Source organism: Callorhinus ursinus, unplaced genomic scaffold, assembly GCF_003265705.2.
Source record: "Callorhinus ursinus isolate GAN/ISIS: 27379988/994484 unplaced genomic scaffold, GSC_fseal_2.0 scaffold5, whole genome shotgun sequence".
In the NCBI taxonomy this organism is placed as follows: domain Eukaryota; kingdom Metazoa; phylum Chordata; class Mammalia; order Carnivora; family Otariidae; genus Callorhinus; species Callorhinus ursinus.
Window position 1 is genome coordinate 5,370,277 of NW_027397067.1, and position 14,920 is coordinate 5,385,196.

General features: G+C 40.2%; 1 protein-coding gene across 4 annotated transcripts in view; it reads right to left on the bottom strand.

Annotated features, from left to right (window-relative positions):
* The window catches only part of ST18 (ST18 C2H2C-type zinc finger transcription factor), a 111,699-nt gene that overhangs the window by 50,165 nt on the left and 46,614 nt on the right, over nt 1-14,920 (bottom strand). For all 4 annotated transcript variants that reach the window (XM_073892763.1, XM_073892761.1, XM_073892762.1 and 1 more), the window contains 5 exons: nt 10,975-11,766; nt 6,022-6,156; nt 4,223-4,313; nt 3,076-3,180; nt 681-874 (listed from right to left, as the gene is read on the bottom strand). In XM_073892763.1, the coding sequence (XP_073748864.1) occupies nt 681-874; nt 3,076-3,180; nt 4,223-4,313; nt 6,022-6,156; nt 10,975-11,766 (1,317 nt within the window). The remainder of the gene's footprint in view (nt 1-680; nt 875-3,075; nt 3,181-4,222; nt 4,314-6,021; nt 6,157-10,974; nt 11,767-14,920) is intronic.

Genomic DNA, 14,920 nt, shown 5'->3' on the forward strand with positions numbered 1-14,920 from the left:
ACTATTCAAGGACTCTAAAACACTTGAAGAAATGTGTTAGTAAAAACACCAAGTTGTGCATATTATAGCATCTTTGAGTCATGATCTTCTATATGGATGTGTTACCAGTACAGTATTAACACATTTTAAATGATTCTATATTAATTCTCCAATATGTGGATAAACATCTCCATAGTCACACATATTGAACCTATTGTAAATTCTTGATTTCTAAACTGTGAGTTTTTTCTGGGACTTTTCACTTTTTCTCTCTGGGTCTGAATGCTTTTGCTGGTTTAAATACTATTTTAAGTAGTATTTCAATATTTTACCTGTTAAATTTCCATAATTCCAACATGAATCAAAATTACTGTATTGTGATGACTATTACAGTTTTCATTAATCCCAATCCCAGCTAAATGTGAATTAAATATTTCTTTAGAATTACAGTATTTCAATCCAACAATGGCATGATATTTGGAGAATAATCCATTAACTATTCACCATATTCAGTGTAACTTCATGTAAAATCAGAATACTGATCAACTTATCATTGTTTTCCTTATTTTACTTCGCTGTACAATATATTTTCTCTTCTCCCTGCAGTAAATAATGTATTCTGTATTTGAGCACACCCCCAGCCCCAAACACACATAGAAAAGATGCATTTTTGGGAATAAGGATTAGAATTTGAGGCTTACATTCAGGAAATGGTGGTGTTTTTCGTCCTTGACTTGTTTGTATGAGGGGGCGTTTACCAAAAACCTGGGCATCGAAACTGGCATAATCGAATGGTACTTTTCCAAACTTCTCTTGTTCTTTTGACACCGTGGCTCTGGGAGAGGTGATGGCTTGTGATCGGAAATTGAATTCAATTTGTTTCACCAAGCTTGTCCTGAAGAAAGAGGGGAGAGTTCAAAAGAACTATGGTGAGCATATTAGCATCAGAATTTAAAGCAGATCCAATGTGTCATGCCTATCGGTACCCACAGAGATAGTGTACTATGGAAAAGAGCTGTGGTCACAGTATGATAAAAATAGAGTGCTCTGTGCTGGGAGTGAAAGATGGGAGGCACCAAGGGCTCTGGATGGTTATGGAGAGGCTGCATGTTGTGGGTCCGAGTCTCCCATGGGTAAAAGAGGAATGTGCAATTTTGCATTTGTCTTATGCAGATGCAATGAGCAGCAAGTATTTAATGTCTGTTAGCACTTTGAGCTCCACAGAGAAAAGTGCCATGTAACTATCATTAGGGCACTGACAAGGTGTGCATATTCTGCTTATTAGGACTGTTAATTTGACTGGTGGTAAAAAGTCAGTCACGTTTGTAGCTGGTGGGGAAATGGCATTGTAGTCAGTTCAGAAGAAGCAATGCTGAGCCCCACTCCTTCAGCAGAGCTGACAGGAGCCTGACACCTAACAGGGGCAGCACAGGCACCAGAAACTTGACTTCTGAATTGTGAATTTCTTAGGCTTTTCACCTTTTTTCTCTTTTGTCTGAGTGTTTTGTTGATGTAAATAATACTTCAATATTTTATCTGTTAAATTGTTATTTCAATATGAATCAAAATTCTGTATTGTAATAGCTATCACATTTTTTTTCAATAGAATTACCTTAATCCAAGCTGTGAGTTAAACATTCTCTTACAACTAGTGTATTTGGATTAAACAAGGGCATCATATTTGTGTAGCACCAATTCCAGCCAAGAAAAACACAAACATAGTCTAATGGTAAATGAACATAAACAATACACTTTTTGGGATTTAGCAATATCAAAAGAACATACATGTTTTTCTTTTGTTTTCCACCAAAACATGCCTGAATCATCAGAATGTCAAAATTTCAATGATATTTCTTGGATTATGTAAAAAACATTTTAACTGCTACATAAAAATATTAAATAATTAGTTGATCTTATTATTAGATATGTAACTTGGTTTATACCCCTAATACACCAGCATTCTAGTCTAAAACAAATTTATTTTTAAGAAATTAACAAAATAAAACTAAATGCCATTTCTATATTTGATAGATAACCTACTTACGGAGAAACTAGAGGATATGGCCATATTAACCAAAAACCTTGTTGTTAAGATTTTTAATTGCTAGTTATTCAGTAATTCATGACCTTTGCTTGACATATGTTCACTCATCTGATTTTGACTCTTTTAATTAAATCTATAAGAGCAAATATTAAGGGAAGCCTTGTCTTGAAAATACTCCTAATAACAATGTTGCATTTCAGTGTTTTAGTAACAGTGAAGATCTGGTCATCTGTTTTAATCCTGAAATCACTTTTCCTACCTATATGTTATTATTAATAAATGTATAACTTCAGGGGCACCTAGGTGGTTAAGCGTCTGCCTTTGGCTCAGGTCATGATCCCAGCGTCCTGGGATCGAGCCCTGCATCGGGCTCCCTGCTCCGCAGGAAGCCTGTTTCTCCCTCTCCCATTCCCCCCTGCTTGTGTTCCCTCTCTCGCTATGTCTCTCTCTGTCAGATAAATAAATAAAATCTTTTAAAAAAATAAATGTATAACTTCACATTGTGTCATCACATGTGGTTTATTATTTAAGTGTAAGTAAGGTCTTCCAAACTGCTGGAGATTGTGAAGTACCTGGGGCAAACAGGAGATATTTCATTAATACTTATCAAGTCATGGAATGAAATTTTGTCTTAAATTATATGTATAGCTGGAACAGAGGAACGAATATATAACATCACATATTTTGGGTGGGTGTGAGTGACTTATGAAAGCATTATCTGCAGGCAGAAATGTTAATCATCGGGAGAGCTTACCTAACTAGTGGGATGGGTTGCATTTAGTGACACAGAATTTTGATTAATGTATGTTATATACTTTATTTCCTTTAGATTCATCCACATTATGTTACCTTTACATACAGATTAATTTCATGTTAAACTTCTGGGGGGGTCTAGCAGTTCATTTAAGTGAGAGTATGATTAACTAGACCAGCCTCTCAAATAGAAATCCGTAGTTGCGAACGAAGGTCGGGCCATAGTGAACTGGCACACGAGGGGAGACAGACCCATTGAGGCATGGACAGACTACTAGGAACGCAAGGGAGGGTCATACCTGTGAACCTGGTCAGGACACTGCCCGGTTTTGGGAGACTCAAGCTGATTTTTGTCCTGGGACATTGCCAATTTTTCAGCTGCAGCAATTGGACAACCAGAAAGACTGTTAAAAAAAAAATAAAAAGGGACGATTTGGGTTAAAAAGATAAAGTAATTTGCTTTGGCATGTACCTCACAGCATACTTGGCACACATTAAATGTTAAGTCATATTAATAGTTCATTTAGCACTTTTCTCATGCTAATAGATCCCAGAAAGGTTTTGCAAACTACCGTGTCAACGTTTGCCCCACATTTCCATCTCAGAAGTGATGAGTAATGAACTCGTTTTTAAAATCGGAAAATTTGTAAGGGAATTATTCTGAAACTCCATAGAAATTCACCCACTCCAATTGCAATGTGCCCAGCTATAGATGTTAGCATGACAATTCCATGATTTATCTTAAGATATTTAGAAAAATGTTAGGGACTTAATTTTAAATCAGTTTAAAGTATAGAACATGAAGTTTTCTGGCAATATGCTTATTAGTCACATAGTATCTTGTGAGCACATAATAGATACGCAGCATAAAGTACAAATAAAACAATAGGCATTCCCACCAAAAACATTTGCATACACACAATACATTTGTAGATAAATGCACATATGTGTTTTAAGTGAGTAGCAATCTCAATGTAATGAATCTCAATGAGATGAAATGATGTTTACCTTCCTCCTGGCTTATAGTCAGAACCACAGTAGATGGAAGCCCTTTTGGTACCTTGTTAATGCTTATTGGATGGGATCCAAGATAAACCCTATGCAACTCTTTTCAGTGTCAAAACGGCTATGGTAAAGTTCCAGAGTAAAAAAGAACATGTTCTATTTGTGTAACTATATGAATGTATAACTCTAGTCTTCAAATATAACATTTTTTTGTTTGCATAACTGGCTGCTAAATGAAAATTTCTAGGAAAGTAAATTGTGGGGTTTTTTGTTTGTTTTTTACTCGGCACACATTGAGAATATTTATCTATATCGAGTGGTAACATATTTGATAGTGACCCAGCGATTTTGATGACACATTGTTAGTTGCTTATTTTCTTGGTGGAAAGTTTCTCTCACTTCTCTTTGTAAGGTAAAAGTGTAGCATCTCATCACAATTACCTCCTGTGGGTGTTGCGGTTGCTGTTCACGTGCCCTCTTCCTGTGCATCCCGGGGTGGGACACTTGAGCACGTTTTCATGCATGGCAAGAACTAAGCACAAAATATCACAAAAAGAAAAGAATAGTATACCATGAATATATAACACACAGACAAACTGACTTCTCAACGTTGCATTCAAAAGAATTTGTTTATATAATCTGCCATTCTTCCTCCCATAGATGTTTGGGTTGAAATTAATGAGCACTTAAGAACTTCATAAATTAAATACAGCAAGTTTGTTCAAGTTTTAGTTTCTCTAATAAACTTCATGTCATGGTTAACACTAGACTTAAATAAGACTATGCTGTTTCTATTTAACTTAAACTGAGAGGCTCATAACCTTCCTTTTACATTTATGTGCTTTTCCTTGGAAGAATGGATGGAGAACATTATTTGTCAAGTAGTTCCTTTTATCTTTTCCCCATGGTGTGAACTTCTGAATATAGTCTTCTTTATTTTCTAAGAGATATTACTTTGAATCTTGTCCATTGCTCCCCACTACCCACCCCACTGCCACTCAGTTATTGGTAAAAGAGCATGGTTGAGTGAACAACCAGGTAATCACTTTGAGGAACTGCTAATCTACTGGGACAGTGCTGAACAGATTAGACTCACCGATTTGTAAAACTGTGCTTCCGAGAAGGGTGATGCTGAGGCACTCACACCACTATGGTTTGTATGAACCAAAGGTGTCTCAATACGTAGGTTAAAATAGTAGAGGATGTAGCACATTGATACTTCAAAACTTAGAAGGCAGCCCTTTCCTTCTCCTCCAATTTCCTAGCTCACAGCAGGGCAAAGCAAACCAACGTTTGCTCTTGCTCAGGGCCCTCTACTACTGCAGGATGCCCTGGGGAGACATGGCAGGCAACACAAGTTCCTACAAGGAACGGGGAGACCGGGAGTAAGGAGGACAGGGGTGATGTGGTGCGCTTTTTTTTTTTTTTTTAAGAAGACTCCAGGCCCAGTGTGGAGCCCAGCTCGTGGCTTAAACTCACAACCTTGAGATCAAGACCTGAGCTGAGATCAACAGTCAGATGCTTAACCAACTGAGCCACCCAGGAGCCCCTGGGATGCACTTCTTATATTTAGATGATGCACTGAGGCTAAGACTGCTCCTGGGCTTAAGGCAGCCACACTCTGGGTGAGAAAGGACTATGCAGTCCACGGTGTATTAACCATGCCTTTTATTTTCTGCATTCTGATATTTTGTCATCTGGAGCCTTGCAAACCCTGGAGACACTGCCCTTTCAAAGGTAAACCAACCAATTGTCAGCCCACACCCAACTGCCTCCTTTATTAGACTCACACTCTCCACCTGCCAGGTATCAGACACCAACAGACAACCCCCAAGCTTTGGAGCCTACTGAAAGAAGTCAAACTAGCCAGTCCTCAGCCTGTTTACTCTGCTCCTTCCCGCAGAAACCATTTTCCCCCCTGCCCCCACCCTGGCCCCTGACGACCTGGTGCCACTCTGTGTGGCCCTGCCTGGCGTGGCACGTCCCCTTCCCTCAGGAACTGTAACAAATTCTCTTCTCAGTGTTGGTTGTCTCCTGATCTACTGTCCTAATTGTACCCCTAAGTTTTCTATTAATACACTGACTTTAAACACCCAGCTAGATGGAAATTGTCTTGACACAGAAAGGAAACTTTGTATTTCCACTCCGAATTCCACATTGAAGGAGAAAGAAGATAAGGTCATGATGCTGTGGTGCATAAAAGAAGAAGCCTACTGGTTTTAGGGATAAGTTGTACTCACTTTCCAGGGGAACCCGCACTTTGTGGGGGCACCCCGAAAGGCTGCGGTGGTGGGGATAGAGTCCCGTCACATGTCCTGTGCCATCGCACCCGGGGATAGGGCACTTGGTCTCCCTCTTTTCGGGCCTCGGTGAATCTACAGAGAAATTAAATCAAGAAATTCATTTGGCTCTTCTTTCCCTCCCCATTCACTAGAGTGGCCTTGCAAGGTGACATTCTCACTTCACTCAGTTTTTTACAGCATAAACATTCTTCTCACATTGCCTTGAATAAGACTCTCAACTAAGACCTGTGGAAGCATAAAAAATGTTTTCAGTTTTCTTGGTTTTCTAAGCAAAGGCTGACACAGGGCTAAGGAGTGTTAAAATACAGAGATAGTTTTAAGTTGTCATGTCACATATTGTAGTTAGAGTCTCATTATGAAAAATGAACCCTACGGGGCGCCTGGGTGGCTCAGTTGGTTAAGGGACTGCCTTCGGCTCGGGTCGTGATCCTGGAGTCCCGGGATCGAGTCCCGCGTCGGGCTCCCTACTCGGCAGAGAGTCTGCTTCTCCCTCTGACCTTCCCCCCTCTCATGTGCTCTCTCTCTCTCATTCTCTCTCTCAAATAAATAAATAAAACCTTAAAAAAAAAATGAACCCTACGTCAGAGGCAGAGGATGCACAAGCTCCCAAAAAGGGGGGAAAAAAGGTGAGAAAGAAGAAAGAATGTATTTAAACCAAACCTATCTCTTATTGAAAGGGTCTCAAGAAAGCCAGATTCAAAATGATAAAACAAAGAAGCCACCATATCTGAGAAAGGCTGCTCTGGTGTTGTCCCTGTGGGTCCCTGGCCTCCCGTGGCCCTAAGGTTCCAGGGCCAAGTGGCTACTCCCACATGTGTGCAGAGTCCACTCCGGCCAGAGTTAGGAAGGGAGTCAACAATGCCATTGTGTGCTATGGCCATGCAGTCGGCAGTGCTGCAGAGGCCCCAGATCCCCAAACTCCGATGTTTTGCCTCTTTGGATCAGTACAGAGCCCCTACGGAGAAGCAGCATTCATTTTACTCTGAATGCAGAAACTGAAAACCCAGGCGATAGGAAGACGGCCCGGCAGGGAAACGTTCCAGGAGGTGTGGGAATACAGAGTGGGGACGGCCTTGAGTGGTCTGCGCCGCCAAGAACATTGGGGTGCGGGAGGGGACCATAGGTGCCACGGGTCGGAGAGAAGGGGCAACTTGTAACACCGCTTGTCAGGCTACAATGGGGCATTGGCCTAGAGGGGGAGGGCGGAAGACAAGCTGGAGTTTCAATCTTCTGGTGCACACTTTGCTGAGGCTTAGATGAAAGCCTGTATAAATATGTAAAATAAATGAGGATTATCATGAATATTGGTGGGGTTAGAGCTAACAGAGAAGAGGCCTTCTGTAGACATTTTCATATTCGCGATCCAGATAGTAAGTACATAAACTTAAAACAGAAATGCCTAGTTGGAGCCCAGATCAGCCCCCTAACCTGTGCCTGGAATGATGTACCAATCACTGGGGCAAGCTTGTCACTCAGCATTGCCGGAACCAGCATTACAACGGGCACGGGGGCCTCAGAGAAAGGACCAGTGTGGACTGGAGGCTGGCCGCAGGCTTCTCAGAACACGAAGTATCAGGAATAATGAATCCACTTGATGCTGAGAGCGAAAATAAATAATCTGTGTGATCCTGCCTTAGGAAAGCTGCCGGTGGTGGACTAGGGGGCAGAGTCCTGCCATGTGAGGATGTGGAGGGTCCATATGCTCCTGCTCCAAGCGTGCTACCGAGAGCAGAGAAATGTCACGGGTTGCGACAGACATCTCCAGGGTGGAATATTGCGATGAGCAGACATGCCTCTGTGATACCACACCACCCCAGTTGTTGGATGATAAACGGTCCTGGGCAGATGGGCACAGCAGGTTGTATGTAATGCAATTATTTGGGGGCATGCTTTCAGTACAGGGGGAGGAGCCAAGGATCCTTCAAGTTAGGCACACACTGCCTGGGAGGGAAGGTCAGCAGAGAGAAAACTGGAAATCGAAAGAGAGAAATGAACAGCCCAAAGACAGGGATACCTTGAGTAGCAGACATTTATGTTTCATGAGAGACAGGACTTAAATGCCCTGGTATTGGGACTGTTCTCTGTCTTTTGCAAGAAACAAAGAGGCATATTAAGAGTTTTGACATGTTCTATGATTTTATGGCTATATATTTTACTTAATCCAAAAATGTTGCCAAATTTGAAGTTGTTTCAGGCCTATAATATCTGTAGACGGAAAGTTGAAAATCCTTGAAGTTTGATTCAAGTGACATTAGGGGGGTTGACACTGTGTACGAGAGGGAATTAGAAACGAGGAGAAGCAAGGTGGATTTTGATGCCCTTCCTCCCTTGGACCTGGTCCAGGTGAGGCCACATTTCTAAACCACATTGAAAGGTTTGGCGCCGCGCATTTCCCCTCCTTGCCACATTATTTTTCTATAGGAAGCCAGAGAGGGTGTGGGAGATAAGGCAGGGCTGGCACCTGACCAGGTGTGGTCCTCTGACAGACTGCAAGCTTCCTCTGCTGGGCGAGACAGATGCCATGAAATGCTCTGTGGGGCAGAACCTGTTTGCATGATAAGAAGCCAGAGCTTGAGCTCTCAGGTGACTCTCAGGCCTGGCTCTTCCTCTCCTTTTATTTTCTTTGCTGAATGCTGCATAATGAGAGTGACCTTATCCTCTGGTGACCTTACACGCCCGTATGCCCGGGACTGTCTTATTCACACCTGATATTATCCTGCGGTTGTTCAGAGCACTCCCCTTGGCTCTGAAAAGTGTCTTAGGCTGTACAATAAGTTCTATGGTGACTCCACATGCGCTTTGACATAAAGTCTCACTAAATGCTTAGTAGCAACAAGATAGTCATTTTTTTTTTTTTTAAGAATTGCTGACTCATCTGAAGCCTTGGGTAAAACGATATTTTAAAATGTAGTGCTCTCTCCTTTAACAGCAGGGTCGCATACTCGAGGTATACGCAAAATTAGGATGGTATTGTGGAGAGCATGAATTGTCAGTCAGTACAAGTATTGACCTAGGAGCATGGAATGCACACCAGAGAAAGAAGCCATTGTCTCCCACAACCGGGACAAGGAACAGGAAGGTGAATACCTAATTTGGACTCTGCAAGTATCCTCTAGACAAAGCCTATAATTCCCATGCATTATGGGCTTTACCTCTTTTTGCCTGTTTCATACTAGTCTGGTCTGGATCTTCTTGCATAGACTTTGAATACGAAAAGGCAGGACCATCCCTCACCCAATAGGATATACTGTTGAGTCAGCCAGACTCATTCATAACTCTCTAAATCTTATATCACCCATGTTTACAAACACAGATTCTACTGCCTTGTTGGTTTTTGAAAACAAAAATTTTTAAGTTCTATAAAAATGACCAAAGAATTGTTAAATATTTTAAGCTACGGAACAAATAATTAAAGTTTCTCCAAACACTGAATTTCACTGGCTGGAAGGTATCACCAATTGTAACATGGAACATCATTTTGTGTGTTAGCAAAGAAAGAAAAAAAATTATTGAAAACTAAATTATGACACACTCTTCTGATTTCAGAGATGTTAAAATGGGAAAACTGTGTATCTTAGAATGAATGAAATATAGTAGATGACAAATTATGATGTTTTGGGATTTGAAGTAAATTTTGTCTATTTTTTTTTTTTGGTTTTGTAGTCCATAAAAAAAAAATAACAAACATACACACAGGCAAGTTTAGCAAGTTGCATATTAGTAGAGTGCACAGAGTTCATAGTGGGTCCTGTCCCAAACCATACACTGCTAATTGATATTCTGTCTCGGTCCCAACCCTGGCAGTGTGTTTGCATAGTATTATTATCTTGCTCCTCACTACATGACATTTTATTCTTTGTTTTGTTTTCTCAGCTCTGAGCTGCAAGACAATAATTGACAAGATTGTAGGTGAGTACTAAAATAGACCCAACATGACAAAATATACAGTTCATTTCTGCATAAATCTCAGCAAGCAGATCATCCAAACCATAACTAACATATTATTCTTGTAAGCTCCCTGGGGCCATGATCTTGATTTTCTTTAAGATATTTCTAATTCTATGGTTCTTAGACTTTAAGGTACGCAGGAATCATCTGAAAAACGCGCTTAAAAAAATGCAAGTTCTGGAGCAGTAAGTCTGATAGGATCCTGGAAATACCCATCTTAAACAAGCCTTCTAGGCACCTGAGAACCACCATTTGGGAATTATCACTAGGCCCATATGGTGTAAGACTCAGCGTGGGGGGTGGAGTAGCATTATGGGGGATGGGACACAATTTCCCTAAAGTTGAGGAACAGTTTTAAGGCCTCCTCCAAGCACATTTATTCTTCTCATTCATGTTTGGACTAGACATTTGTGGCCCTGAGTTAGAGAACTGATAAAAGCATCGGCTTATAAAGGCATTAACATCCAGTTTTATCCTGCCTGACTTGCCAGTAGCTCGACATAATTTTGAAGCTCCAAAGGAGTCAGATGATCCCAGAAAGAAAGTGGGAAAGAAAAATTAAATTTATGGAATTGATTTCATTATAATAAAATGATTTAAAATCCAAAAAGTACTAATGTACCTCTAACATGTCCAATATAGTACTGTACAAGTACTATATATTTTTTAAAAGCTGTCAAATTAAGAGAAAAAGAGGCAATGATTCTTTTTTTGTGTGTAAAAACATTGCAAAACTGACCAAGCTTGATCTGAGAACAACCTAGAGAGCAGAGAGAGAGAGAAAAAAAAGAAATAGTTTATTTTATAATATGAATTGGTTTTTTAAATTGCATCAAGTTGTCAAAAGCTATCTGGAAGTGGTAATCAAATCTTACTAATTTTTCCTCCAACACTCAAAGAAATTTTATTCCTAAAATAAATGCAAAAAAAAATGTGTCTTACGTTTATTGTTAAAGATTTGTCTTCCACCCATGTCAATAACTTTGGTTTGCCTCCTTTCCCCAGCAAGGTGCTCCAGTAGAAACCTGTCCAACTCTTTGTAGGTGTTGTGGAAAACACAACCTCGCTCAGCCTGGAGAGCAATTGCCTGCTCCAGCAAACTCAAGTTCCCCTTCGCCTTCTCCCGGTCAACAGACTCTTCTGTCATGCCTTCCAGACACTCATTATCTTCTTCCTCCATCCCAGCAAATGAGGGCTGGGCTTTGCTGTCCCGTGGTTCCATGTGAGCAGTCTGTGGGTCTCTCCTTTCTGTTTCAGAATCACACATGTTTTCACAAGAGATAAACTTGTCACCTTCAGTTTTTATTTCAGGAACTTCCAATAGGTCTTTTCTATTATCCACTAAAATATACTTTGGGACCCTGTGTGGTTTGGTTTCTTCTGAGAAGTTGGAGCTACTGTCCCAACCATTCTCCACACTTTCAGAGTTACTTTCACTGTCATCTGAGGAGCAGAACTGAAGCTGGGAATCATCGATTTTTTCTTTTCCATCATCAGAATGAATCATAAAGCACTCATCAGCTTCATCACTCTCTGCTTTTAGAGACTGGATGCCACTGTCATTTAAATTCTCACTTATGGTCTGAACAGAAACATTTTTTTCAAATTTTCCCAAGTGCACTAAAGATTTGACCACGAGCTCTTGATAGCAGCCATATCTGTCTTCCTTCCCATCAGAGTTTTCTTGTGCAGTCGAATGAAGGTTCTCATCCATAGGTTTTATCATGATTTCTTCTATGGAAAAAGAAAGCCAATATTTAAAAAACAACAGCAAAAGATATTTTAAGAAAATTGCAGCAATATGTAGATGATAGATTTATATATATTTACACAATAAGTACAATATGCAAATATGTGGGCTCTATCAATTTTCTAAACACTGAAGAGAAAAATATATATGAATGAATATGAAGCAAAACAAAACAGACCTTAATATTCTGGGAATTGCATTTAAAGAAGTGAGCTAGTAGAATTTTCAGCATATTAAGAGCTAATTATTTCCAGGATACTGAAATAGATACTTAACAATAACAGAGTGCTGAATGTGAAATTGTTGTAACTGTACCTCTTATATTTGCAAATCTTAGCCAACCAGAAGGAAATCAAATATGCATAATACTATGCATTATAAAGGAAACATTCATCAGATTTCTCTGCTAGCATGGCAATGTATTTTCAAAGCTTTTTTTTTTTTTTTGATGTAGTGATGTAGTGTTCCATGATTCACTGTTTGCGTATAACACCCAGTGCTCCATTCAGTATGTGCTCTCTTTAATACCCATCACCAGGTTAACCATCCCCCCACGCCCTCCCCTCTAGAACCCTCAGTTTGTTGCTCAGAGTCCATGGTCTCTCATGGTTCGTCTCCTCCTCCGATTTCCCCCCCTTCATTTTTCCCTTCCTGCTATCTTTTTTTTTTTAACTTGTAATATATTATTTGGTTTATGTTCACTACCTCCACAGTTTCTCAAACATACTTCCAGATTTTATGGAATGTTAGCTACAAGATAAAATACATCCACATACAGATGATAACTAAAAGAGTTCTAAAGCTTTCAAGGCTTCCTGTTGACTTTCAGAACTGTCACACAGAAATTCCATGCCAACGGAAATACAAGTAAATGGGAGAATTAGCATGATCAAATATCTTTTTTAAAAAGGATTATTTATTTATTTATTTATTTGAGAGAGAGAGAGAGAGAGAGAGAGAGAGAGAGAGAAAGAGGGACTGAAAGAGAGCGAGATTGAGAGCAGACGGAGAGAATCTCCAGCAGGGAGAGGCTGAGCACAGGGCCTGCCACAGGGCTCGATCTCATGTCCCTGAGAACATGACCTGAGCTGAAATCAGAAAGTTGGAAGCTTAACCAACTGAGCCACCCAGGCTCTCCAGCATGATCAAATATGTAAAATAGTGGCACATTTTCTGGCCTGGTACTTGCATGCATTTGTGTAAGAAGGCAATGAGACGAGAGGTGGAGATGGTTGGAGTATGTAGAACATTAACTAATTGTTTTCAGAAGCGGGCCGACTGGAGTCTTAACAGTCAAAGAGCCTGGGGACTAAGAACAGGTCTCCACGTGCCAGTCTGTCCAGGACAGTCCACTGGATCTGTCCCAGTCTGGTTGTCAGGGTTATCCCCTTCCCTCTTGGAGTGGCCCAGCTGCAGTGACAGTATGTGTGTGTCTACAGTCATATGTATGTGTGTACGCATATATATATACACACGTATGTGAGTGTGTGTATGTGTGTGTGTGTGTATATATATAGTATATACATAATGATAGCCTACTCAAGCCTGTCCCAATGCAAACACACCAATTAAGGGTGCAATTCAGGGTGCAGATCTGCTAGTGACCCAGCAGCCCTGGTTTAGCAAGCACAGCGGTCTGGGGAGCATGACACCCAGCATACATGCGGCTGTGTAAAGCGCCAGACAACCCAGGAATGGTCCCCTTATATTCACTAAGACAAAAAAAGAAGAAGAAGAAGAAGAAGAAGAAGAAGAAGAAGAAGAAGAAGAAGAAGAAGAAGAAGAAGAAGAAGAAGAAGGAAGAAGAAGAAAAAAAAAAGCAGGACCGTTTCTGCGTCTCTGAAGGCAAAGTGGGGGATGGGCAACACAAGATAATAAGCCCCCTTAAAGACTGTGAAAGACACCAAGTGTGTTAATAAACATCTTTGGAGGGAAGAAAAGGACAGCCATCCTGTGTGATGGCTGCAGGAGAGGGTGTCTGTGCAGGAGACAATGTGCCTTTTTTGGTCTCATTTAATTTTTTATAAACATTGTCTCTGACAAGGACACTCAAAAATACATCTCCATCATCTTCCTTTCTGGCAATTATCTCCCTAAATCAACACTGGGCTGCCAGGATCAAGTAAATATTGCCATAGTAACTAAAAGCATTTTTGGATGAAGGGAAGAATTTAGTCACAACACTAGCCCCTTTAAATAATGCTGATTATAGGGTGCAGTCTTTTGTTGGGATCTATTCAACATAAACTGAAAAATTTAACATTTTACTTCCTAGAAAAGAGGCTGGATAAACAAGCACATCATATGTGATAGGATGGTCTATTCCCTTCGGAATTCATATCAGAGGAATTCCAGGTTTAAATAATATATTAAACATAGTCTAAAATGCAAATGAAGTTTTTCTCAATATCACGGTTGGCTATTAGGAGAAAGTGTAAAGGGTTATAATAATTTTAAAGTATTATGAACTACAGAAAACAAATAAAAAGCATTTTCAGTGAATATGCTCAATTCATTGAACTGTTCTCTCACTCCACTTAACTACCCACATGTGTACAATAATGATTTATAGACATTATACCTAATTATGCATATTTGGGCTGTGTTAGAGTGCTAACAAAAGCTCTAGAAAGCAACAATTACCTCTGTTGCTTAGCTACATAGTTTAAAATATTCCTATTAAGTGCAGATCACCAGAGAGGCGGGAGTGACAAAAACGCACATGTGCACGACAATGCGTTTCACTGTGCTGCTGCCAACTGCTAGCATTTTGGGTCATTTCCAGTTTACATAATTGTTTGGTTCAACTGTTTGTTATATGCTAAAAGAAAATATTTATTAATTATTCTTCAGAAAGAGAGGAGTCCTGCCGATAGAGGTGCCTACGTGCATCGCACACGATGGTTTCCAGGGATGTTCCGCAAATCTGCAAACCAACTTTCCATATACCCACCCCTCTCTGGCTTTCACTGTCATTAGAAGAAAAAAAAAAAAGTCGAGTTAGCTTTTGAACCTGACAGATCTGTGACGAGGTTTTTGTTTCTCTTAGCTTTGTAATGGGCTGCCTACGTGTTTACACTAGTGTGTTTTTATTTTCATGGGTGGCCTGGAGATTCATTTTGTACCTTGGTCATTGAA